The sequence below is a fragment of the Dendrobates tinctorius genome, unplaced genomic scaffold (genome assembly GCF_039654945.1).
Source record: "Dendrobates tinctorius isolate UK_male_01 unplaced genomic scaffold, ASM3965494v1 ptg000098l, whole genome shotgun sequence".
NCBI lineage: Eukaryota > Metazoa > Chordata > Amphibia > Anura > Dendrobatidae > Dendrobates > Dendrobates tinctorius.
The window spans coordinates 6189316-6215122 of record NW_027361766.1 but is presented as its reverse complement, the minus strand read 5'-3'; the positions used below and the strand labels follow the sequence as shown (position 1 = coordinate 6215122).

At 44.2% G+C, this 25807-nt stretch overlaps 1 protein-coding gene across 1 annotated transcript in view; it reads left to right on the top strand.

Moving 5' to 3' along the window:
* Positions 1–25807, top strand: part of SYT6 (synaptotagmin 6) — a 720884-nt gene that overhangs the window by 312121 nt on the left and 382956 nt on the right. Inside the window, exon 2 of the mRNA XM_073587078.1 lies at positions 5205–5556. Coding sequence (XP_073443179.1) covers positions 5205–5556 — 352 coding nt within the window. The remainder of the gene's footprint in view (positions 1–5204; positions 5557–25807) is intronic.

Below are 25807 nucleotides of genomic sequence, written 5' to 3'. Positions count from 1 at the left end.
TGAGTACTATTGAAAAGTACTTTTTGTAATTATAGTACTCAGATCCAGTTCTTTTGGGTTTGATGATCCGTATGTGTTTACCATCAACAGCTCCCAAACAGTTGGGGAAATTGCAGACTGTCCAGAATTTGTCAGCAATTTCCATCCACTTTTCAGTGGTGGGCAGGGGCATAAATTCTGGACAAAGAACATTCCAGAGAGCCCGGCAGGTGTCCGCAACAATTCCAGACAAGGTAGAGATTCCAATACGGTACTGGAAGTGTAGTGAAGATAGGGTTTCTCCAGTCGCCAGGAATCTGCGAAACAGAGAAAGAAGTAAAATTAATATTTCTGTATATGGTTTTGTATAACTATAAAATAAAATATTAGTACATTCACGAAAAATAATTAGCCAAGGTTTTGAATAGTACATGTAAAAAAAAAACCCATCAGACCCCACCCCTTGGTTTTTAAATATTACGTACCATAATGTCACCAGTAGCCGTTCCTCAGGAGGAATCGCACGACGGAGCTGTGTGTCCTGTCTCCGGATGGATTCTTGGACACGAGCAAGCAAATCCTTGAAGCTTTCTTGGGACATCCGGATATAATCTGTAAATTTCTCCGCGTTTGCCTGTAGCTCACTGTAGAGGGTGTGGTATGCCCCACGGCTCTCCCGGAGTTCAACAATCGGATGTATTCACATACGCCGGCACTGCAGTCTTCGCTGCCTCTCTCTCTTCCTTTGTTCATGGCAAGCAACTGCATAAGCCTGAGCCATCGCGATGTCCAAATCCAAGTTGAAGTGAAAACTCTTCCAGCGCAGATCCATGTTGACACGAGAACAATCAAGCAAATGTGAACAATACTGTAGACAGGGTCTATATATTAACATACCACACCGCCACTGGCATCCCATTGGTCGTGTGTGTTGCCAGATTGTTATTTGGTTCTTTTTTTGGGTGAGGACAAATAATGTGGAAGAAAACGCAAATGCATACAAACGCATAAAAACGCTGCGTTTTTTTACAGCATGCGCATAAAAATGCTTGAAAAAAACGCAGCATTTGTATGCATTTTTTCCATGCTTTTTTTGCGCAAAAAACGCGCTGCAAAAAAAAAGCAAGTGTGAAAGTAGCCTAAGAGGGAGAACTTGCACAATTGGTGGCTGACTAAATAATTTTTTCCCCACTGTATATGACTCAACTTGTATGTACTGACAGAGGAGTATTACAAAGCTTGACATATTGGTAGATCAATTCATCATAACCATATTGTGTCACACACCTAAGGGGCTACTGAACTGAATCAGTTAACCTTCCTAAGAGCACTGATCAAATGCCAACACATCATCTCCAGAAGTGGTCCCATCATTTCTTATGAAGACAAAACATTGGCTTGCATACATAGTATTAAATCTTAGCCAGCATTTGCATTCTTAGACAAGTACATAGAAATTGTAAAAATTCCTACCATTATGAATATGTATTGTTTTGTGTATTTATTCTAATTCAATGGGTGATAACAGTTTGCAACATTTAATTATAGCTACCATACACCTATGGATAGTTTAGAGTTTATTCATAGAAATGTAGGCTGTTGATGAAACTTACTATGATACTACGTGGTTCAACTAGGCTTCATTGTGCTGTATTAGTAAAAACAGCATGAAAAATTGAATTGCATTTGAGTGTTGACACACCCTCTGATTTAGCATTGACTAGGCATATCATACAGGTGGAACAAGTGAAATAAATCTATCACCCATTAATCTAAAAATGACCAAGCGCCATAAATTTATGTATCTGGGACCTTTGCTTTAACCCCTTTCTGACATCGGGTGTAAATGTACACCAATATTGGACTCCCCCTGTTTGGTGCGGCTCTGGCACTGAGCCCACACCTTTTCAGCACATGTCAGCTGATCTATACTGCTGACATGTGCCTGGAAGAGCCGCAGGTGGAATCGTGATGCACCCGTGGCTGTTAACCCGTTAAAAGACACTGTCAATTTCTGACAGCGTCATTTAAATCGCGCTTCCCGTAATCGCGCCGGAAATCCCGCCCATTAGTGACCCGCCACATGATTGCAAGTCACCGATGGGTTGGCATCACAACCAGAGGTCTCCAGCAGACCTCTATGGTTGTCACTGCCGGATTGCTATGAGTGCCGCCTGGTGGCTGGTGCTCATAGAAAGTGAGCAATTCTGCTACATGCAGGTGATCTGATCATCCCATGGAGACTATTGAAGCATGCCAAAAGTAAAAAAAACAGTTTTTAAAAATATTAAAAAAATGAAAGTTCAAAACATCCCTCTTTCACCCCATGCAAAATAAAGCAATAAAAAAAAATCAAACATACACATATTTGGTATCTCCATGTTCAGAATCACCAGATCTATCGACATAAAAAAGAATTAATCCAATCTGTAAACAGCGTAATGAGAAAAAAGTAAAATATCAGAATTACTTTTTTTGGTCACAAACATTGTATTAAAATGCAATAATGGGTGATCAAAAGATAGTATCTGCACCAAAATGGTATCGCGAAATATATGTCAGCTCAGCACGCCAAAAAATAAGCCCCCACCCAACTCGAGATCACGAAAAATGGAGACGTTACGGGTGCTGCAAAGTGACGCAAATTATTTTTTTTCAGCAAAATTTGGAATTTTTTTTCACCACTTTGATAAAAAAGAAGGTAGCCATATTTGCTGTCTATGAACTCATAATGACCTGGAGAATCATAATGGCAGGTCAGTTTTTGCATTTATTTAACATGGTAAAAAAAAAAACAATTGTGGGATTGCACTTTTTTGCAATTTCACCGCATTTGGAATTTTTTTTCCAGTTTTCCAGTGCATGATATGTTAAAGCTAATGGTGTTGTTCAAAAGTACATCTTGCCCTGCAGAAAACAAGCCCTCACATGGCCAGTTATGGCTCTGGTAAGAAGGGGAGCAAAAACAAAAATGCAAAAATGAAAATAACTCTGGAGGTTAAGGGGTTAATCTCGTACCTTTGCAAATTTACCGTGCAGGATTATGCTCCTGCTCTGACAATATAGCAGGAGTAGGTCAGGTATCCAGCAGTCAGACACAGCCGTGAATCATGGGAAGAAGAATGAAGTAATATACTATCACTTCTGTCTTCTCTTTCATCTGCTACATAACGTTTAATGTGCGCCGTGTAGTGAATAAAAGCATCGGCAGCGCTAATGATTTCATGGGACCCTGCAAGTGTCAACTCGGCATAGCGCATGATCTCTCAAGGGACAAACTATGTAACAAAATAAATATATTTTTTTGCAAGATTTTTATAGAAGCTGGCCAGGGGTGGCGCTCATCAAACCTAGTCTCTGGCTATGGTCCCCGGCGGAATCTTTAAAGTATATTTTCTCTAGAACTCTGAAGTGACTCAAAGAAAAATATAACTGGCTGCAATCATTCAGCCAGCATCTGATTCCTCATTCATGGTTTGGCCAGCAGCATGAATCAGGTAACAGGTTTCCTTTAAAATGCTATTAACAAAACAAATTATCGCCTCGCCATAAAATAGGAGATCAGTTGCTGATTACTGGGATCCAAATGCTGTGAATGCAGTGATTCACAGATCAGGGCTTTGACATGGAGGTGCACATGTTTAGCCTTTGCATTTATTGTCAATGCAACTGCCAGAAAGAAAATAACAGTAAAAAGCTCAACATTTCTGGCAGTCCCATAGACAATCAATGAAGTGGAAGTCGAGCATGCATACCTCTGCTCATTGGCGGACTGGGGTGCCAAGTGCTCACCAGTAACCAACTCCAGGGCCCCACTTTTCAACTATATGCAAATGGGACATCATCCTCCATGACAAATTTATAAAATAATGAGCTTGGTAGATTGTTAGATGAATAAGATGCCGCCTTGGTCTTTACATAGTGATTCAAGTATATAGAGCCAAGTACTGTTCATATAAGAGAGTAGTGGCCACCCCAGGGGCCCACCAGAGGATTCTACTGTTCTACTGCCGGCCAGTCCAAGCCTGCCTCCGCTACATTCAATGGAAAGCTGTAGAGACTAGAGTTGAGCGACTTTGGTCGGATCGGGTTTTGTGAAACCCAAATTAAACAAAATTTGTTTCGGATGAAACTGGTCCGACTAGGGCAAAAAAAGTCGGAGTTTCGTCTGAAACCCGACCCCAATGCAAGTCAATGGGGAATAAAAGTTGGCATTGAGCGGATGACATTCATCCACTCAATGCCGACTTTTATCCCCATTGATTTGCATTGGGGTCGGGTTTCAGACAAAACTCCAACTTTTTTTGCCCTAGTCGGACCAGTTTCATCCGAAACAAATTTTGTTTCATTCGGGTTTCACGAAACCCGATCCGACCAAAGTCGCTCAACTCTAGTAGAGACCCTTTCTTAGTGTTGCAGAGCACTTATCTCGTGATCACAGAGGGTGCAAATTTTCGGTCCTCCAACAACCAGCAAGTTATCCTCTATACTTTAGGATCACAAATAATCTTTTAAAAAATAACCCTTTAACAACAAGCACACAAGGAAACAAGCTCACAAACCATATAGACCTCATATAGTTGAAACATGGCAGTCCTCATGTACATGAAACATTGTCACCATTATTTCACTGCAAAAAAAAAAGAAAATAATCTTGATATAGCACATTCTACCATTTTATTCTTTGCATGTTAAGTTTCTCACATCTTTTCATGTTTGCAGAAAGGCTACAAAACAAGAGAAGAGACAGAAGAGGGAGTACTGTAGGATGATATTACACTGAATATGTTTGTAGTTTGTTGTCATGGAGACATATATAACTGCTTAGGGGCTGTGGACACAAAGTGAAATAGTCTTGATTGAAAATAATTTAGCATTTGTTATGAGAAATGTTAATCTAGGAAGAATTGCACGGTTTTTGCAAGTGTAATAAATTTGAAAATATAAACACAAACACTCCAATAATTGAACAGTCATACCATGCTCATGAATAGTTTGCATTTTCTTTTACCATTTCCTCACACATGATTTGAGCTTGCAGACATCCACTTAATTAATCTTAATAACTTAGTTTTGTCATCTTTTTGTTTTTTTTTCAAACCTTGACGCTTTTCTCACAACCATTCTTTTTTTCCCTCCCTTTGTCTCTCTACTGTCCCCGGTGTTGTCTCATGTCCTCCCCTTCTTCTTTGTCAATGTCACTTCCTGCTTTCCTGCTCCTGTAGACCTGTCCGTCAGCCTCCTTGCAGTGATAGTTATTGTGTGTGGGCTGGCCCTGGTGGCAGTTTTTCTCTTTCTTTTTTGGAAGCTGTGGTGGGTGCCCTGGAGGAACAAGGCTGTGTCATCTAACCCGACTGCACCTCACAACGTCTCCACCTACAGTGGTATAACCAGTGAAAAAGAAGTCATGGCCGACAAGCTGAAGGATGCAAGCAACTTAGGCTTTCTGGAAGCAGCCGTTAAAATCAGCCACACCTCCCCGGACATACCAGCAGAGGTCCAGATGTCAATGAAAGAGCACATCATGCGTCGCACCAAGATACAAAGGCAGACCACCGAGCCAGCTTCTTCTACCAGGTAAAGCTTTTGCACGGCAGTTTTCTTTTTTTGCTATTGTATGACAATAATACTGAGATTTCCCATAACTCACTCAACTCATTCAAAAGTTAATCTTGCTAGGAGAGAATGTAGTACATATAGAAAAGAGTATATTAAGAGTACTGTATATAGAAGGGAAATAGCAACTAAAAAGGTCAGATTACATTGAATAAGTTCACAAGGGCAAAAAGGATTGCAATGGTATTTAAACATTCCCTGAATATTTTTGTAGTTATTTGAGGCAAATAAGGCGGCATACCACTTGTAGGGTATAAACAAAAAACACAAAAATTTATCTTAGCCAAATTTGGCCACAAAACATTGAAAACCTACAAGCAAAATAAACATAAACCCTGCTGTAACTAAATAATTAAAAGCAAAAGTGCATCCAAATAAAACAGGGTTCTTAGCGATACTTTCTTTGATCAAAAATAGCACAAAAGCCATCTCACCATTGTCACATTGCTAAGGCAAGTAAAACTAATCCCAAACTGTTCTTAAAACTATATCAATAGTAAAAGAATCATAAGTGAAAGTGAAGGCCCCTTAAAAAATTGTGAGGAAAGAATGGTTGTAGATGATGAGGAAAAAAGCTAACATACTAAACACCTTCTCCACGGTATTCATGGTAGAAAATGAAATGCTAGGTGAAATGCCAAAAGACCAAGAAAACCCTACATTAAGGGTTACCAATCTAACCCAAGAACAGGTGCGAAACCGGCTACATAAGATTAAAATAGATAAATCTCCAGGTCCGGATGGCATACACCTGCAAGTACTAAGAGAACTAAGTAATGTAATAGACAAACCATTATTTCTTATATTTAGGGAATCTATAGTGACAGGGTCTGTTCCACAGGACTGGCGCATAGAAAATATGGTACCAATATTCAAATAGGGCTCTAAAAGTGAACCTGAAAATTATAGGCCAGTAAGTCTAACCTCTATTGTTGGTAAAATATTTGAAGGGTTTCTTAGGGATGTTATTCTGGATTATCTCACTGAGAATAACTGTTTAGCACCATATCAGCATGGGTTTATGAGGAATCGCTCCTGTCAAACTATACTAATCAGTTTTTATGAAGAGGTAAGCTATAGACTGGATCAAGGTGAGTCATTGGATGTGGTATTTCTTGATTTTTCTAAAGCATTTGATACCATGCCACACAAAAGGTTGGTCAAAAAATGAGAATGCAGGGTCTTGGGGGAAAATATGGGTAAATGGGTAAATAACTGGCTTAGTGATAGAAAGCAGAGGGTGGTTATAAATGGTATAGTACCTAACTGGGCTATTGTGACCTGTGGGGTACCACAGGGGTCATTGTTGGGACCTATGCTCATCAACATATTTATTAACGATCTGGTAGAAGGTTTACACAGTAAAATATCAATATTTGCAAATGATACAAAACCATGTAAAGTAGTCAATACAAGAGAAGATAGTATTCTGCTATAGATGGATCTGGATAAGTTGGAAACTTGGGCTGAAAGGTGGCAGATGCAGTTTAACAATGATAAATGTAAGGTTATACACATGGGAAGAAGGAATCAATACCACCATTATACACTGAACGGGAAACCACTGGGTAAATCTGACATGGAGAAGGACTTGGGGATTCTAGTTAATGATAAACTTACCTGGACCAGCCAGTGCCAGGCAGCGGCTACCAAGGCAAAATGGATCATGGGATGCATTACAAGAGGTCTGGTTACACATGATGAGAGCATTATACTACCTCTGTACAAATCCCTAGTTAGACCGCACATGGAGTACTGTGTACAGTTTTGGGCACCGGTGCTCAGGAAGGATATAATGGAACTAGAGTGAGTACAAAGGAGGGCAACAAAATTAATAAAGGGGAAGGGGGAACTACAATACCCAGAGAGATTAGCAAAATTAGGTTTATTTAGTCTAGAAAAAAGACGACTGACGGCTGATCTAATAACCGTGTATAAGTATATAAGGGGACAATACAAATATCTCTCAGAGGATCTGCTTTTACAAAAGAAGATGATGGTCACAAGGGGGCATTTTCTGCATCTGGAGGAGAGAAGATTTTTCCACCAACATAGCAGAGGATTCTTTACTGTTAGGGCAGTGAGAATCTGGAATTCCTTGCCTGAGGAGGTGGTGATGGTGAACTCAGTCGAAGGGTTCAAGAGAGGCCTGGATGTCTTCCTGGAGCGTAACAATATTGTATCTTACAGTGATTAGGTTCTTTAGAAGGACGTAGCTCTGGGGATTTATTCTGACGGAATATAGGCTGAACTGGATGGACAAATGTCTTTTTTCAGCCTTGCTAACTATGTTATTATGTTACTATGTTACTATCTCTCCCAACTGCACCATACACAAGAACATTAAACTCAGCCAAATGTTCATTCGGGAAGAGTATCGAAAATACCGCAAAAATAATATTTCTGATGGCAGGCAGATTAACACCTACTGAAAATAAAGGAGGAGCATTACAATAAATTCAAATTGTCCAACCACTAATGTCCACCAACATTATCCATCAGACGAGTATAAAGAGGTCCCTATACATATTTCAATGTCGCACAATTTGGAAGTATCAAGAAGTTTGGTTGACTTTAGTCTAATGTGTATGAGGGGCTTTAGTTGTACTTTGCTCTAAAATCGTTTGAGGTTCCATTCTCCCTCATCAGTTAACTTACTTCTAAATTCATTATGTTGTTAAACAACAGCTGTACATACAAAGAACTCCAATTCTTCTGACCAAAGTTTAGGACAGACACCGGAGACCCTGCACTGTGGGCTGAGTTCAGCGGCACACAAAGCTTGGTAGCACCAGTGGTTTCCAGGTGAGGCTTCAGAATAAGATATTTGTATGTCAAACAGCCTCCCTGTCTTTACATTCTCCGACCATCAGTTCTGAACTTTGGGCTGGAAACCTGGTGTCCTTTATAAGAGTGGCTACAATTTTTTCGAGTTGTTAATCTCCTTACTTAAATTAAAAAGTGGCATCAAATGTTTAAAGACAAAAGAAAATAATTATACATACTCACATTAGTGATATCAACAACTCAATTTTCAACTGTTTGGGTTTCCCACTATTCTTTGCCTCCTGTGCTGGTAGGATGAGCGTATGACCACTTCAGAAAAGCACTGGCCATAGTAGTGACCAATGCATCAGCATCAGTCTTTGTACATCCTGTTCTAGCCATACAGACCTAGGAAAGCTGCATCCAATCACTTGGCACAGCAATAACACTTTGGTCACTGATGCAGCCACAGACTTGCTGGACATGTACATTGGGGGGGAACACAGCAATCATTGGAGACTAGCAGTGGGGGATCAGTAAGGTGAGTATACTTTTTGAGGATTCTGAGCCATTTAAAAAATAGGGAATTAGAACCTCTATTATTTTTTTCCAGATAAATCTACATTAAAAACTAATTCTTCCCTAAACTATTACTTTATCTTCCAAAAATAGTGCAGTACTCTTTCTGTAGTAAAATTAACATTGCACATAGTTGATCTGCAACCACTTGCTGTCTTTTGTTCTTTATTGGTTTCTGATTCTTTCCATTATACTATAAAAATATCACCGACATGCAAGAAATCATTTCTGTAAAGGTCCAGCACAAGACATGCCATCTTGCAGTTCTAGTGAGCTGACCTGTCGACATGCTTGCAGTCACATTAATTTAGTTATATCCCAGGGAGAATGTTGCAATATTAGACCTGAGGAAAGCTGTCAGATAACATTTGCTACCATCAATTAGTTTTTTCAGGTGGATTCATGCAGTGTACATAAGTGAAAGTGACATATCTTCTGCTCACCGATTCCTGAACAAGTTGCCTCCTAATCTCTTCAGCACATTAATTGAATGTCTCTAGCAATTTCCTATTAAAATGCCATCCACAGCATTGCTTAGTTACTAGTTTAACCATTTATACAAAATAGATGTATGTAGCCTACTATATTTCCAGCCTTTTGTATCTCACTGGAAAATAGGATCTCCACACGAAATGTAAACCTGGTGATATTAGTTAGTTAGCTGTTTTAGCACAAGCCAAAGTTTATACATACATACTATATATATATATATATATATATATATATATATATATATAAATATATATATTGCATAAATGGTTGAAAAATGCTAGTATATGTCTTTAAGCCATGCCTATACATATATATGTACTTTAAGGAATAAAAATGTGGGACTTAGAAATGTTCTATGACCTTCAGAGACTTCTTCCATGTCTGCCACCTTTGTTTCTGGGACTGTAGCAGAGTGTTCCAATTTTTGTTTTTAGCAGTAAACTGTCTCAGGCTATGTGCACACGGTGAGGATTCTGCTGTGGAATTTTCCACGCAGATTTTGCTAAATCTGCAGGTAAAATGACCTGCGTTTTACCAGCAGTTTTAGTGCAGTTTTTGTACGGTTTTCACCTGCAGATTTCTATAATGGAGCAGGTGGAAAACTGCAGCAAAACCACACAAAAGAAGCGACATGCTGCTTCTTTTAGGCCTTGTTCACACGTATCTTTTATTCGCGTTTCCGCGGCGGTATTTTCCGCGTGTTTTTGCCGTGAAAACGCGAAAAATAAGCATCCCATGCATTCCTATGGGACTCCGCAATGCTGTGCTAATGCTGTGGTTTTTACCGCAGCAGAATCGCTTTGCGGTAAAAACGCAGCATGCTCATTAATTTCGCGGAATCCCGCACCCATAGGAATGCATTGTTCTGCTTACTTTCCGTATGTGGCTGTGCACACCATGCGAAAAGTAAGCAGAACATTTGCAGATGGTACCCACGGTCCGGAGGAGAGGAGACTGTCCTCCGGGCTTTGGGTACCATATCCTTGTAAAAAATAGAATTTTAAATAAAAAATAAAAAATATTGTTATTCTCACCTTCCGACGTCCCGCGCAGCCTTCCCGCCTCTCTCCACGCTCCCGGTTCCAGTAAGCCTTTGCGAGCGATGACGTCTGTTCTCGCGGGATCGCAAGAACGGATGTCATCGCGGTAATTGTCGCAAAGGATTACTGGGACCTGGAGCGTGGAGAGAGGCGGGAAGGCTGCGCGGGACGTCGGAAGTTGAGAATAACAATATATTTTTTTTTAATTATTATTTTTTTACATTCTTTTACTATTGATACCGCATAGGCAGCCATAATAGTAAAAAGTTGGTCACACTTGTCAAACACTATGTTTGACGAGTGTGATCATCCTGTCAATCAGTTCTCCAAGCGATGCTACAGATCGCTTGGAAAACGCTAGCAATTCTGCAAGCTAATTATGCTTGCAAAATGCTAGTTTTTCCGCTGGAAAATCGCGGGAATTTTAAATGCGATTTTCCCGCGGAATGGAATTCCGGAATTCTCGCAGTAATTTCCGTGAGAGTTCCGCTACGTGTGAACCCAACCTCATTCCGCACCAAATCTGCAGCATGTGCACAGCGTTTTTTGTTTTACATGGCCTTAAATGGTACTGTATATCACGTGCAGTTCTGCTGCAGAACTGCACAGAATCTGCACCGTGTGCACATGGCCTTAGGGGTGTTTGCACACGCTGCGGATTCTGCTGCGGTTCCGCAGCGGATTTGGCCGCTGCGGATCCGCAGCAGTTTTTGCTGTCGTGTACAGTACCATATTATCCTATGGATATTAAAAACCACAGTGCAAACGGTGCGGATTTTTCCGCGTGGTTTTATTGCGGTTTCTAAACCACAGAAAGAATTGACATGTCAATTCTTTCTGCGGTTTCCGCTGCAGTTTGCCATCTCCTCCATTGTGGAGATGATAAACCGCAGGGCAAAATCGCAGGCTAATCCGCAGGTCTTTGGAAGTGCAGATTTACCTGCGGATTTTACAAAATCCATGCTGCCAAATCCGCACCCCAATCCGTAGCAGTATCTTAGCTTGAATGGTGATGGATAGAGTTGAGCGACTTTTGGTTTTTTAGGGTCGCGTTTCGTTTCGTGAAACCCGACTTTTCGAAAAGTCGGGTCGAGCAAGATCGTCCGATTATAGGGAAAAGTCGGGGTCGTCCCGAAACACGAAACCCAATGTAAGTCAATGGGGAATAAAAGTCTGCAGTGAGAGGAGGACAGGAAACACACCAACAGTGCCCATTTGAATGCCAAAAGCATCAATTCTTCTTACTTAAGCTTGTCAACCTTAATTAACTTCATAATACAAGTTACGCACTGAAAAATGGGGGTTATTTGGCTACAGACTGTGGGGGGGGAGGGCTGGCTCCAGGTTTTCATGTGCCCTGGGCGAAAGAGCGCCCCTTTAACACATACCACAACTCATCATGCTCCGATACGGCAGAGAAATAGCGGTATAGTACAATGAAAAATACCTCACTTTTTACATCTCATGACGAGGCCCATCTATTTCTCCATACAGAATCATTGGTCCCATATAATGTTTGAAACAGTATATGATGAGCTCCACATAATGCTACAGTATATGTTGGTCCCCATGGATGGACCTCTACTGTCTTATGGGCCCAAATAATGCTCCAAACATAATGGGCCCCATTTCTAATGCTCTAGTGTATAATGGGCCCTGTAAATGCTGCTCCAGTGTCTGATGTCCACCTTTGGAATGTTCCAGTGTATGGTGGGCCCCATCTATCATTCTCAGACGGTGTTAGGCCCAGTATGGATTGCACGTGATTGCACAAAGGTTAGAAAGGGTACCGTATCCCCAGATAACATGTATGGATGGCTTACACATTCAAAATATATGTCTCAGGAGGCAGGCTCAGACGGTGTTAGGCCCAGTATGGATTGCACGTGATTGCACAAAGGTTAGAAAGGGTACCGTATCCCCGGATAACATGTATGGATAGCGTACACATTCAAAATATATGTCTCAGGAGGTAGGCTCAGACGGTGTTAGGCCCAGTATGGATTGCACGTGATTGCACAAAGGTTAGAAAGGGTACCGTATCCCCAGATAACATGTATGGATAGCGTACACATTCAAAATATATGTCTCAGGAGGCAGGCTCAGACGGTGTTAGGCCCAGTATGGATTGCACGTGATTGCACAAAGGTTAGAAAGGGTACCGTTTCCCCGGATAACATGTATGGATAGCGTACACATTCAAAATATATGTCTCAGGAGGCAGGCTCAGACGGTGTCAGGCCCAGTATGGATTGCACGTGATTGCACAAAGGTTAGAAAGGGTACCGTATCCCCGGATAACATGTATGGATAGCGTACACATTCAAAATATATGTCTCAGGAGGCAGGCTCAGATGGTGTTAGGCCCAGTATGGATTGCACGTGATTGCACAAAGGTTAGAAAGGGTACCGTTTCCCCGGATAACATGTATGGATAGCGTACACATTCAAAATATATGTCTCAGGAGGCAGGCTCAGACGGTGTTAGGCCCAGTATGGATTGCACGTGATTGCACAAAGGTTAGAAAGGGTACCGTATCCCCGGATAACATGTATGGATAGCGTACACATTCAAAATATATGTCTATACAGCATGAGGCAAGCTCAGACGGTGATAGGCCCAGTATGGATTGCACGTCATTGCACAAAGGTTAGAAAGGGTACCGTATCCCCGGATAACTTGTATGGATAGCGTACACATTCAAAATATATGTCTATACAGCATGAGGCAGGCTCAGACGGTGTTAGGCTCAGTATGGATTGCACGTCATTGCACAAAGGTTAGAAGGGGTACCGTATCCCCGGATAACATGTATGGATAGCGTACACATTCAAAATATATGTCTATACAGCATGAGGCAGGCTCAGACGGTGTTAGGCCCAGTATGGATTGCACGTCATTGCACAAAGGTTAGAAAGGGTACCGTATCCCTGGATAACATGTATGGATAGCGTACACATTCAAAATATATGTCTATACAGCATGAGGCAGGCTCAGACGGTGTTAGGCCCAGTATGGATTGCACATCATTGCACAAAGGTTAGAAAGGGTACCGTATCCCTGGGTAACATGTATGGATAGCGTACACATTCAAAATATATGTCTCAGGAGGCAGGCTCAGACGGTGTCAGGTACAGTATGGATTTGACGGCCCAGATTACACAGCGGAGGAGCAGGGAGAGGTAAAGATTGCAAATGCTGGGGCCCTGGCCAAGCAAAGGGGGCCCACTCGTGGGCGTCGGTACTGGCACTGGGCCCCTCATAGTACAGCGGTGTGTCTGACGGCGGGTGTGCACCACCACCGTCAGAGACACTTGATTGCACTATGAGGGACCCTGTGCCAGTGCCCGCGCCCAAGAGTCGGCCTACCCACCTGTCCAGGGCAACGGCACACGCACGGTGTCGTGCGGTAGGTGGTGACCCCGGCCATGGGGGGGGAGGCAGCACAGTTATGGAGTTTTAGAAAGTGGCATATGTTGATGTTGGACATTCAGCTGATGCAAAAGGCGAAATAGGTGAAGTACCAGGAAGAGGTGGACCAAAGCAAGCCATTTTTCTGTCACCCTATGTGTCATCAGGGGAAGGTGGGACAAAATCCTTGGAAACCCATGCGTGGTTCATTTTAATGAAGGTTAGATCATCCACATTTTGGGTTGACAGACGGGTCCTTTTTTCTGTCAGGATTGATCCAGCTGCACTGAAGACTCTTTCCAATAGCACACTTGCAGCTGGGCAAGCGAGCTCCTGTAAGGCATATTGGGCCAATTCAGGCCAGGTGTCCAGTTTAGCGGCCCAATAGTCAAAGGGGAATGACCTGTGTGGGAGAACATCGATATGGGAGGAAAAGTAGTTTGTAACCATAGTTGACAACTGCTGTCTCCTGTCACTTTCCATCGATGCAGTATTACCAGTTGTGTGAGCGGTATTTGAAAAATCAGTCCACAACATTGTCATGAAACCCCTGTCTCCAACGCCACTTCTGCTGTGTGCACCATGAACACCTCTGCCAAGCTGCCCCCGGCCCGTACGGCTCTTGTGAGAACCATCACCGCTGCTGTGTGCTGGGAATGCCTCAAGCAACCGATTTACCAGAGTTGCTTGTTTATTAGCCAATATTAGGTCAAGGTTCTCCTGTGGCATGATGTTTTGTAATTTGCCTTTATAGCGTGGATCCAGGATGCTGGCCAACCAGTAGTCGTCATCGTTCATCATTTTGGCAATGCGGGGGTCCCTTTTTAGGATCCGCAAGGCATAATCTGACATGTGGGCCAATGTTCCCGGTGTCAATGATGCACTGCGAGTGCTGGGTGGAGGAGCACTTTCTGGCAAATCCACATCCCTCCAGTCACGCACAAACCCTGTACCAGACCTTGCCACGCCAACATTTTCACTTGCCCCACGAGATGCATCCTCCTCCCCTAAGTAATCATCCCCATCATCCTCCTCCTCCTCTTCCTCTTCTTCCTCCACCTCGTCCAGGAGAGGTCCCTGAGCAGACAATGGCTGAATGTCATCAAGGATTCCCTCCTCTTCCTCCTAATCAACATTGGCTGCAGACGCCTGCTCCTTAAGGTGCGTCAAAGTTTGCATGAGCAGACGCATAAGTGGGATGCTCATGCTTAGGATGGCGTCGTCTGCGCTTACTAGCCGTGTGCATTCCTCAAAACACTGAAGGACTTTACAAAGGTCTTTCAGCTTTGACCACTGCACGCCTGTCAACTCCATGTCTGCTCTCAAAGTGCCTGGCCGTGTATCCTCCCACAAATGCATTATGGCCTGCCTCTGCTCGCACAGCCGCTCCACCATGTGCAGGGTGGAGTTCCACCTTGTTGCAATGTCGATAATGAGGCGGTGGTTGGGAAGGTGGAGCAATCGCTGCAGCTTCTGCATACGAACGGAGTGTACAGGCGACCGGCGGATGTGCGCGCACAGTCTTCGCACCTTCTGGAGCAGGGCTGTTAACTCCGGATAATTTTTGAGGAAGCACTGCACCACCAGGTTCAAGGTGTGAGCCAAGCAAGGTATGTGGCTGAGTTTTGAAAGGGCTATGGCTGCCACAAAATTACGGCCGTTATCACTAACTACCTTGCCTGCCTCAAGATGTACACTGCCCAGCCATGACTCAGTTTGTCGCTTCAAGTACTCGGCCAGCACCTCGGCGGTGTGTCTGTCGCCCAAACACATCATCTGCAACACAGCCTGCTGACGCTTTCCACTAGCTGCTCGATAGGGGGATACATCGTGTGCAACAGTGGCAGCTGCAGATGGAGTGCTCGTACGACTGCGCTCTGTGGACGAGCTTTCGCTTCTGGAGGAGGAGGAGCAGGAGGAGGGTCGAACGCCTACAGCCAACTGTTTCCTATACCGTGGGCTAGGCAGCACTGTCCCACCACCGATGTCCCCTGTGGACCCTGCATCCACCACATTAACCCAGTGCGCAGTGATGGACACGTAACGGCCCTGGCCATGCCGACTGGACCATGCATCAGTTGTGAGGTGCACCTTTCTGCTCACTGACTGCTTGAGTGCATGGACAATGCGGTCTTTCACATTTTTCCTTCTATGACGGTATTTTCCTTCTATGACGGTATCACTGATTGGGTGGATCAAGGAAATGCTGTAGATATAGTATATCTTGACTTCAGCAAAGCATTTGACAAAGTCTCTCATACAATCCTTATTGAAAAAATGACTAAGTATGGAATGGACAAGGCAACTGTTAGGTGGATTCATAACTGGCTTAGTGATCGGACCCAAAGAGTGGTCGTAAATGGCTGCACATCCAGTTGGAAGAATGTCTCAAGTGGGGTACCACAGGGCTCTGTCCTGGGCCCTGTATTGTTCAACATCTTTATCAACGATTTAGATGAAGGAATTGAGGGTAAACTGATTAAATTTGCTGATGACACAAAGCTAGGAGGGATAGCTAATACTAGAGAAGAGAGAGAGAGGATTCAAAAAGATTTAAATAAACTGGAGAAGTGGGCAGCAACTAACAGAATGGTTTTTAACAGGGAGAAATGCAAAGTACTACATCTGGGCAATAAAAATGAAAAAAGCATATATAGAATGGGAGGAATAGGGCTAAGTGACAGCACATGTGAAAAAGACTTGGGTATACTAATAGATCACAGACTGAATATGAGTCAACAGTGTGATGCAGCAGCAAAAAAGGCAAATGCAATTCTAGGATGTATTAACAGAAGCATACAGTCTAGATCACGTGAAGTCATTATTTCCCTCTACTCCTCTTTGGTCAGACCTCATCTGGAATATTGTGTCCAGTTTTGGGCACCACATTTTAAAAAAGACATCAACAAACTGGAGCAAGTTCAGAAAAGAGCGACCAGAATGGTGACCGGTCTGCAAACCCTGTCTTATGAGGAAAGGTTGCAGGATTTGGGAATGTTTAGTTTGCAAAAGAGAAGACTGAGTGGAGACTTAATAGCTGTCTACAAATATCTAAAGGGCTGTCACATTGTAGAAGGATCAACTTTATTCTCATTTGCACAAGGAAAGACTAGAAGCAATGGGATGAAACTGAATGGGAAGAGACACAGATTAGATATTAGAAAAAACTTTTTGACAGTTAGAGTGATCAATGAGTGGAACAGGCTGCCACGAGAAGTGGTGAGTTCTCCTTCAATGGAAGTCTTCAAACAGAGGCTGGACAGACATCTGACTGGGATGATTTAGCGAATCCTGCTTTGAGCAGGGGGTTGGACCAGATGGCCCAGGAGGTCCCTTCCAACTCTACGATTCTATGATTCTATGATGGTGGAGGGCTGGGATGGCTTTGCGAGAGAAGAAGTGGCGACTGGGTAGGTCATAGCGTGGTACTGCATAGGCCATGAGTTCGCGGAAAGCTGTGCTTTCCACCAACCGAAAGGGCATCATCTCAAACGGGATTAGTTTGGCAATGTGGGCGTTCAAACCCAGTGTACGCGGATGAGAGACTGAGTACTTTCTTGACCTACTCATAGTGTCTGGGAGGGTGAGCTGGACTTGAGAGCTGCATATGGTGGAAGTAGCGGTGGACAGGGCGGACTGAGAGAGGGTTGATGATGGTGATGGAGTTGGTGTTCTTTCTGATGGCCTAGAATCAGTCTTTCGTTGATATAACAGTGGGATTCCCTGACTGCTGTGGCCTTGCAACGACACCTCAACATTTGCTGCTGTGCTAACCGGTGGGCTTACAATGGGGGAAACAATGTAGCATTGCTGACTACCTTCGTTGTGATCAGTTGCACATGTGGCACTTGAGGTTTGGTGTTGTGTCCACGCTTGCAAGTGCATGCTGGTTAAATGTCTAAGCATGCAACTGGTATTCAAATTTTTCAGATTTTTCCCTCGGCTAAAGGTCTTTGCGCACTTCTTACAGATAACCTTGGCCTGATCATGAGGATTTTGTTCAAAAAAGTGCCACACTGCACTCTTCCTACTTTGGCAGACATTTTGCGGCCTATCACGCTGTGATCTTTTGACCCTCTGGACAAGCTGTCCAGCAACTCTTTTGATGTTTGGAACCTGTCTTTGGAGTGCTCCGGGCCTGCCAGATAACAGCTGTTGCGATGTCGATGTCTGCTGTGGATGCTCCTCATCTGAGCTATTGGAAGCAGCACCCTCTTCCCCCAATGGATGCCAATCTGGGTCAACAACTGGGTCATCCATCACCTCCTCTTCTATGTCATGTGCACCTTCCTCTGTGTCACCGTGTATGGTGGTATAGTGTGCGGGAAGGGGCACCTGAGTCTCATCAGGGTCAGAATCTGGCTCTGTACACTACGAGGACAATGTAGTGCTCTGAGTGAATGTACCAGCAGAATCATCCATCAGCGGCTGTGCATCAGTGCACTCCATGTCAGATTCATCTTGGCCTGGGTAATTCACCATTTCACTTGATAATCCAGGCATGGTATGTGAAAACAGCTCCATGGAGTAATCAGTAGTATGGCCTGCGTCATCCTTCAATCTTGGTTGGGGTGAAGGACACAAGGAAAGGTGTGGTTCATGAACATGAGCCTCCAATGACGACTCAGTGCTTTTACTTTTTACAACTGAAGAAGAGGAGGCAATAGAGCTGGAGGCTGAGTCAGCAATGTAAGACAAAACTTTTTCCTGATGCTCTGCCTTTAAAAGCGGTTTGCCAACTCCTAGAAAACTAAGCGTTCGAGGCCTTATGTAGCCAGACGATGACGCAGGGTCAGCACCTCCTGCATTCGGTCCTATTTTGCTCTTGCCACTACCATCAGATCCACCACCAACACCATCATTACCAGCTGCCAACCCCCACCCAATTCCACGGCCTCTTCCACCAGCCTTCCTCATTTTTGGTAGAAATGTAGACAAAATCCAACAAACTATATAGTAATGTAAAACAAGGTACAAGGTGTCTATAGGACAGGGGAGTTTTAGAATTTCTGCACACACTTGTGGACAGTGGACACTTGTGGATTGTGTGAGGCCCACTGATATCTGAGGGCTATGTGACACGCTCGATGGCACAGCTGCCTGTGACCAAAGTGACGAGAGGATAATGGAGATTTTGAATCTCTGCGTACACTTTTGGACACTGGACACTTGTGGATGGTGTGAGGCCCACTGATATCTGAGCGCTATGTGACACGCTCGATGGCACAGCTGCCTGTGACCAAAGTGACGAGAGGATAATGGAGATTTTGAATCTCTGCGTACACTTTTGGACACTGGACACTTGTGGATGGTGTGAGGCCCACTGATATCTGAGCGCTATGTGACACGCTCGATGGCACAGCTGCCTGTGACCAAAGTGACGAGAGGATAATGGAGATTTTGAATCTCTGCGTACACTTTTGGACACTGGACACTTGTGGATGGTGTGAGGCCCACTGATATCTGAGCGCTATGTGACACGCTCGATGGCACAGCTGCCTGTGACCAAAGTGACGAGAGGATAATGGAGATTTTGAATCTCTGCGTACACTTTTGGACACTGGACACTTGTGGATGGTGTGAGGCCCACTGATATCCGAGCGCTATGTGACACGCTCGATGGCACAGCTGCCTGTGACCAAAGTGACGAGAGGATAATGGAGATTTTGAATCTCTGCGTACACTTTTGGACACTGGACACTTGTGGATGGTGTGAGGCCCACTGATATCTGAGCGCTATGTGACACGCTCGATGGCACAGCTGCCTGTGACCAAAGTGACGAGAGGATAATGGAGATTTTGAATCTCTGCGTACACTTTTGGACACTGGACACTTGTGGATGGTGTGAGGCCCACTGATATCTGAGCGCTATGTGACACGCTCGATGGCACAGCTGCCTGTGACCAAAGTGACGAGAGGATAATGGAGATTTTGAATCTCTGCGTACACTTTTGGACACTGGACACTTGTGGATGGTGTGAGGCCCACTGATATCTGAGCGCTATGTGACACGCTCGATGGCACAGCTGCCTGTGACCAAAGTGACGAGAGGATAATGGAGATTTTGAATCTCTGCGTACACTTTTGGACACTGGACACTTGTGGATGGTGTGAGGCCCACTGATATCCGAGCGCTATGTGACACGCTCGATGGCACAGCTGCCTGTGACCAAAGTGACGAGAGGATAATGGAGATTTTGAATCTCTGCGTACACTTTTGGACACTGGACACTTGTGGATGGTGTGAGGCCCACTGATATCTGAGCGCTATGTGACACGCTCGATGGCACAGCTGCCTGTGACCAAAGTGACGAGAGGATAATGGAGATTTTGAATCTCTGCGTACACTTTTGGACACTGGACACTTGTGGATGGTGTGAGGCCCACTGATATCTGAGCGCTATGTGACACGCTCGATGGCACAGCTGCCTGTGACCAAAGTGACGAGAGGATAATGGAGATTTTGAATCTCTGCGTACACTTTTGGACACTGGACACTTGTGGATGGTGTGAGGCCCACTGATATCTGAGCGCTATGTGACACGCTCGATGGCACAGCTGCCTGTGACCAAAGTGACGAGAGGATAATGGAGATTTTGAATCTCTGCGTACACTTTTGGACACTGGACAATTGTGGATGGTGTGAGGCCCACTGATATCTGAGCGCTATGTGACACGCTCGATGGCACAGCTGCCTGTGACCAAAGTGACGAGAGGATAATGGAGATTTTGAATCTCTGCGTACACTTTTGGACACTGGACACTTGTGGATGGTGTGAGGCCCACTGATATCTGAGCGCTATGTGACACGCTCGATGGCACAGCTGCCTGTGACCAAAGTGACGAGAGGATAATGGAGATTTTGAATCTCTGCGTACACTTTTGGACACTGGACACTTGTGGATGGTGTGAGGCCCACTGATATCCGAGCGCTATGTGACACGCTCGATGGCACAGCTGCCTGTGACCAAAGTGACGAGAGGATAATGGAGATTTTGAATCTCTGCGTACACTTTTGGACACTGGACACTTGTGGATGGTGTGAGGCCCACTGATATCTGAGCGCTATGTGACACGCTCGATGGCACAGCTGCCTGTGACCAAAGTGACGAGAGGATAATGGAGATTTTGAATCTCTGCGTACACTTTTGGACACTGGACACTTGTGGATGGTGTGAGGCCCACTGATATCTGAGCGCTATGTGACACGCTCGATGGCACAGCTGCCTGTGACCAAAGTGACGAGAGGATAATGGAGATTTTGAATCTCTGCGTACACTTTTGGACACTGGACACTTGTGGATGGTGTGAGGCCCACTGATATCTGAGCGCTATGTGACACGCTCGATGGCACAGCTGCCTGTGACCAAAGTGACGAGAGGATAATGGAGATTTTGAATCTCTGCGTACACTTTTGGACACTGGACACTTGTGAATGGTGTGAGGCCCACTGATATCTGAGCGCTATGTGACACGCTCGATGGCACAGCTGCCTGTGACCAAAGTGACGAGAGGATAATGGAGATTTTGAATCTCTGCGTACACTTTTGGACACTGGACACTTGTGGATTGTGTGAGGCCCACTGATATCTGAGCGCTATGTGACACGCTCGATGGCACAGCTGCCTGTGACCAAAGTGACGAGAGGATAATGGAGATTTTGAATCTCTGCGTACACTTTTGGACACTGGACACTTGTGGATGGTGTGAGGCCCACTGATATCTGAGCGCTATGTGACACGCTCGATGGCACAGCTGCCTGTGACCAAAGTGACGAGAGGATAATGGAGATTTTGAATCTCTGCATACACTTTTGGACACTGGACACTTGTGGATGGTGTGAGGCCCACTGATATCTGAGCGCTATGTGACACGCTCGATGGCACAGCTGCCTGTGACCAAAGTGACGAGAGGATAAGGGAGATTGGATTGCTTTTAAAAAAGCAGTTTGCGGAGCAGTGGGTAAACAGCAATGCCAGCGTGTCAGGAAGCCTTAAAAGGCAGCCCAACAACCAACACCACTGATACACCACAATATAGCCTTCCCTTGCACTGCACACACAGTGACTTGTGTGTTGTGCAGGCCAAATCGCTAGCAGCAGAAGCAGTTTTTTTGTCTTCTTCCCTGCCTAACGCTCTCCCTACAGAATCAGCAGCAACCTCTCCCTATACTAAGATCGGCAGAAGTAAGATGGCGGTCGGCGTTCACGCCCTTTTATACCCCCTGTGACGCCCACCAAAGCAAGCCAATCACTTGCATGCCCTTCTGAAAGATGGTGGTGACCCGTGCCTATGTCATCACGTTGCCCACAGTGTCCGTGGATCCTGATTGGCTGAAAAAGAGCGCAAAACAAACTTTTGAAAAGCGACTTTGGCACGTAAGTCGCCGACCTCGTGGCCGACCTCATCCTAGGGTCGGGTTTCGTTTCATGAAACCCGACTTTGCCAAAAGTCGGCGACTTTTGAATTTTTTCGACCCGTTTCGCTCAACTCTAGTGATGGATGCTATAAACCCGAGAGAGGATCGTAGATGCTATTCATAACAGATAAGACCCCTCGTTTAGTGAAGGGTATATCACAGACAGACACTTGGAATGAGAATGTGTCCTGTTTAATGTCCCTCAGCCGACCAATTCTGCATTGCATGGTAGGAACATCAGAGCTCAGATGTTTTCATTACTTTCTGGCTGTTGGAGATAATCTTATGAAGTCTGAGGTTTGCTGCAGACAACATTTCCTGTGTCCTACAGAGCCGTGGTATGATCAGACCATGTCCCTGTACAGTCAGACAGCCATTACACAGTACACAGCAGGGGCACATTTATATGATTATCTCAGCATTAAAACATTTTTTTAGACACATTCAATTGAAGACCTTATTATTCAAAGATCTATTGATTAAAATGTTAATTAAACTGAACTTTGTGGGAAAACCCCTCTTTTACTCCTGAAGGTGGTTTTTCACGTTCATGATCAGGCAAGCCAATTTTTAAAATTCTGTCCAGTGTCACTTTATGTGGTTATACCTCTAGAACGCTTCAACAGATCCTGGTGATTCTGAGATTGTTTTTTCGTGACATATTGCACTTCATGGTAGTGGTAAAATTTATTTGATATGACTTGCGTTTATTTTTGAAAAAAAAAAACAAATTTAAAGCAAATTTGGAAAATTTTGCAATTTTCCAACTTTGAATTTTCAAGCCCTTAAATCACACAATATAGTTAATAGGTAACATTTCCCACAGGTCTACTTTACATGAGCACAATTTTGGACAAAAATTTTTTTTGTTAGGAAGTCATAAGGCTTAAAAGTTGAACAGCGTTTTCTCATTTTTACAACAAAATTTACAAAACCATTTTATTTTTACGGACCACATCACATTTGAAGTCACTTTGGGGGGGTCTATATGATAGAAGATACCCAAAAGTGACACCCATTCTAAAAACTGCACCCTTCAAGGTGCTCAAAACCACATTCGAAAAGTTTATTAACCCTTCAGTTGCTTCACAGGAATTTTTGAAATGTGGAAAAAAATAATGAACATTTCACTTTTTTTTTTTTACAAACAATTACTTCAGATCCAATTTTTTTTATTTTGACAAGGATAACGAAAGCAATGGACTGCAAAATTTGTTGGGTAGTTTCTCCCGAACATGCCGATACCTGATATGAGGGAGGAAACCACTGTTTGGGCACATGGCAGAGCTCAGAAAGGAAGGAGCGCCATTTGACTTTTTGAATTCAAAATTTGCTAGAACAATTGGCGGATGCCATGTCACATTTGGAGAGCCTCTGATGTACCTAAACAGTGTAAATCCCCCACAAGTGACACCATTTTGGGAACTAGACCCCTCATGAAACTGATCTAGATGTGTGGTGAGCACATTGAACCCTCAAGTGCTGCACATAAGTTATAACATTGAGCCATAAAAATAAAAAAAATCTAATTTTCCACACAAATATGTTTTTACCACAGAATATTGCATTTTCATAAAGGTAACAGGAGAAATTGCACCATACAATTTGTTGTGCAATTTCTCCTGAGTACACAGATACCCAATATGAGGGAGAAGGGTCATATGAGGTAGGAGGGTCTTTTGACTTCTTGAATGCAAAATTTCCTGGAATCATTAGCGGATGTCATGTCCCGTTCGGAGAGCCCCTGATGTGCCTAAACAAGGAAAAAACCCACAAGTGATCCCATTTTGGAAACTAGACACTTCAAGGAATGTATTTAGAAAAGTGGTAAGCACCTTGAACCCCCAGGTGCTTAACAGAAGTGTATAATATTAAGCCATGAATATAATAAAATCACATTATCCTCACAAAAAAGTTATTTTAGCCCCAAAATTTTGCATTTTCATAAGGCTAACAGGAGAAATTGCATCATGCTATTTGTAGTGCAATTTTTCCTGACTATGCCGATATCCCATGTGAGGGAGAAAACTACTGTTTGTGCGCACGGCAGGGCTCAGAAGGGAAGGAGCGTCATTTGACTTATTGAATGTAAAATTTCCTGGAATCATTAGCGGATGTCATGTCCCATTTGGAGAGCCCCTGATAGGCCTAAACAGTGGAAACCCCCCATAAGTGACCACATTTTGGAAACTAGACGCCTCAGGGAATATAGTTAGATGCATGGTGAGAACCTTGAACCCCTGTCAGGAACACTGCACTGCACTTGCTCACTGAGCCAGTGCGCGTGTCCTGAGTAACTTCAGACATAAAGCAAATTCCATCCCGGGTAAGAGGAGATGAATCCACAGCCACAATTTTAACAGGGTCTTTTAACCTGACTGTCCCTATCTTATTAAGAGTCACAACTTGGGCATCAATCAGATTAATGGAGGAACCACAGTCAAAGGCGGTGGTCATAACAGGACCGCTAGCAAGTTCCAATTCAACCTGGAGCACCATCTTTGTACATGAGAAAAAAATGTACCTGGGAGTCTGGACAACCTCCTCGATTGTTGCCCAGACTCAGTCGTTTCTCTGATGGTTTCTCTGAAGAAGGGCAGGAGGGGCAATTCCTTTTCCAATGTCCAGAGGCTCCACAGTAAAAGCATAGTAGATTGTCTCTACGGTGCCTTCTCTCTTTCTCCTTAACCGAGACTGACCCAACCTCCATTGGCTCAGATACAGGTGCAGTGTCACACAATTTGGGGTTCAAAGGAGACTCTTGTTGCATAATTCCTCTAGCATGTAGTCTCCGGTCCATACGGACTGCCTGCATCATGGCATCCTCCAGGGTATCAGGGGGAGGATGTAATGCCAGAGCGTCCTGCAGACGGTCAGACAGGCCCCTGCGGAACAACCTCCTCAGGGCGGCGGCGTTCCAGGATACTTCGGCGGTCCAACGTCTAAACTCTGAGCAGAACCATTCAGCAGAGTGCCTCCCCTGTGTCACACTCATCATCATATCCTCTGCCAGACGCACTCTATCAGGCTCATGTCATGCCAATGACACATCTCTATCCCCAGCGCTAGGAGCCCTTGCAGCGACAGCCCCCTACACAGTATCCACTAACTGTTGCTGGGTATGGGCCATCGTGCGCTGTCCCACATTAAGTTTGTGGAACATTTGGGTCAGGTGCTTGACCTGATCAACCAAAGCTTGTATGGGATCCATGAGGATAACTCACTTTTTTTTTTCCTTCAGAGGATAAAAAAACTGAAATGGTCAGCTATAATGTCAGGAACACCGCACTGCACTTGCTCACTGAGCTAGTGCGCGTGTCCTGAGTACAAAAACAGTGCTCAAAGATACCTGTGGAGTGGGGCAGCAGCAGTGATGATGCATGCTTCAGACTATCAGGACCTGAAGCATGTGACTGCTGAGGGCCTGACCTAAGCTCCACAGAGCTAGGAGCTGCAGGGAAACTCCTAGAAAGGTAACTACGGGACAAGTTACCAAGGGGCAT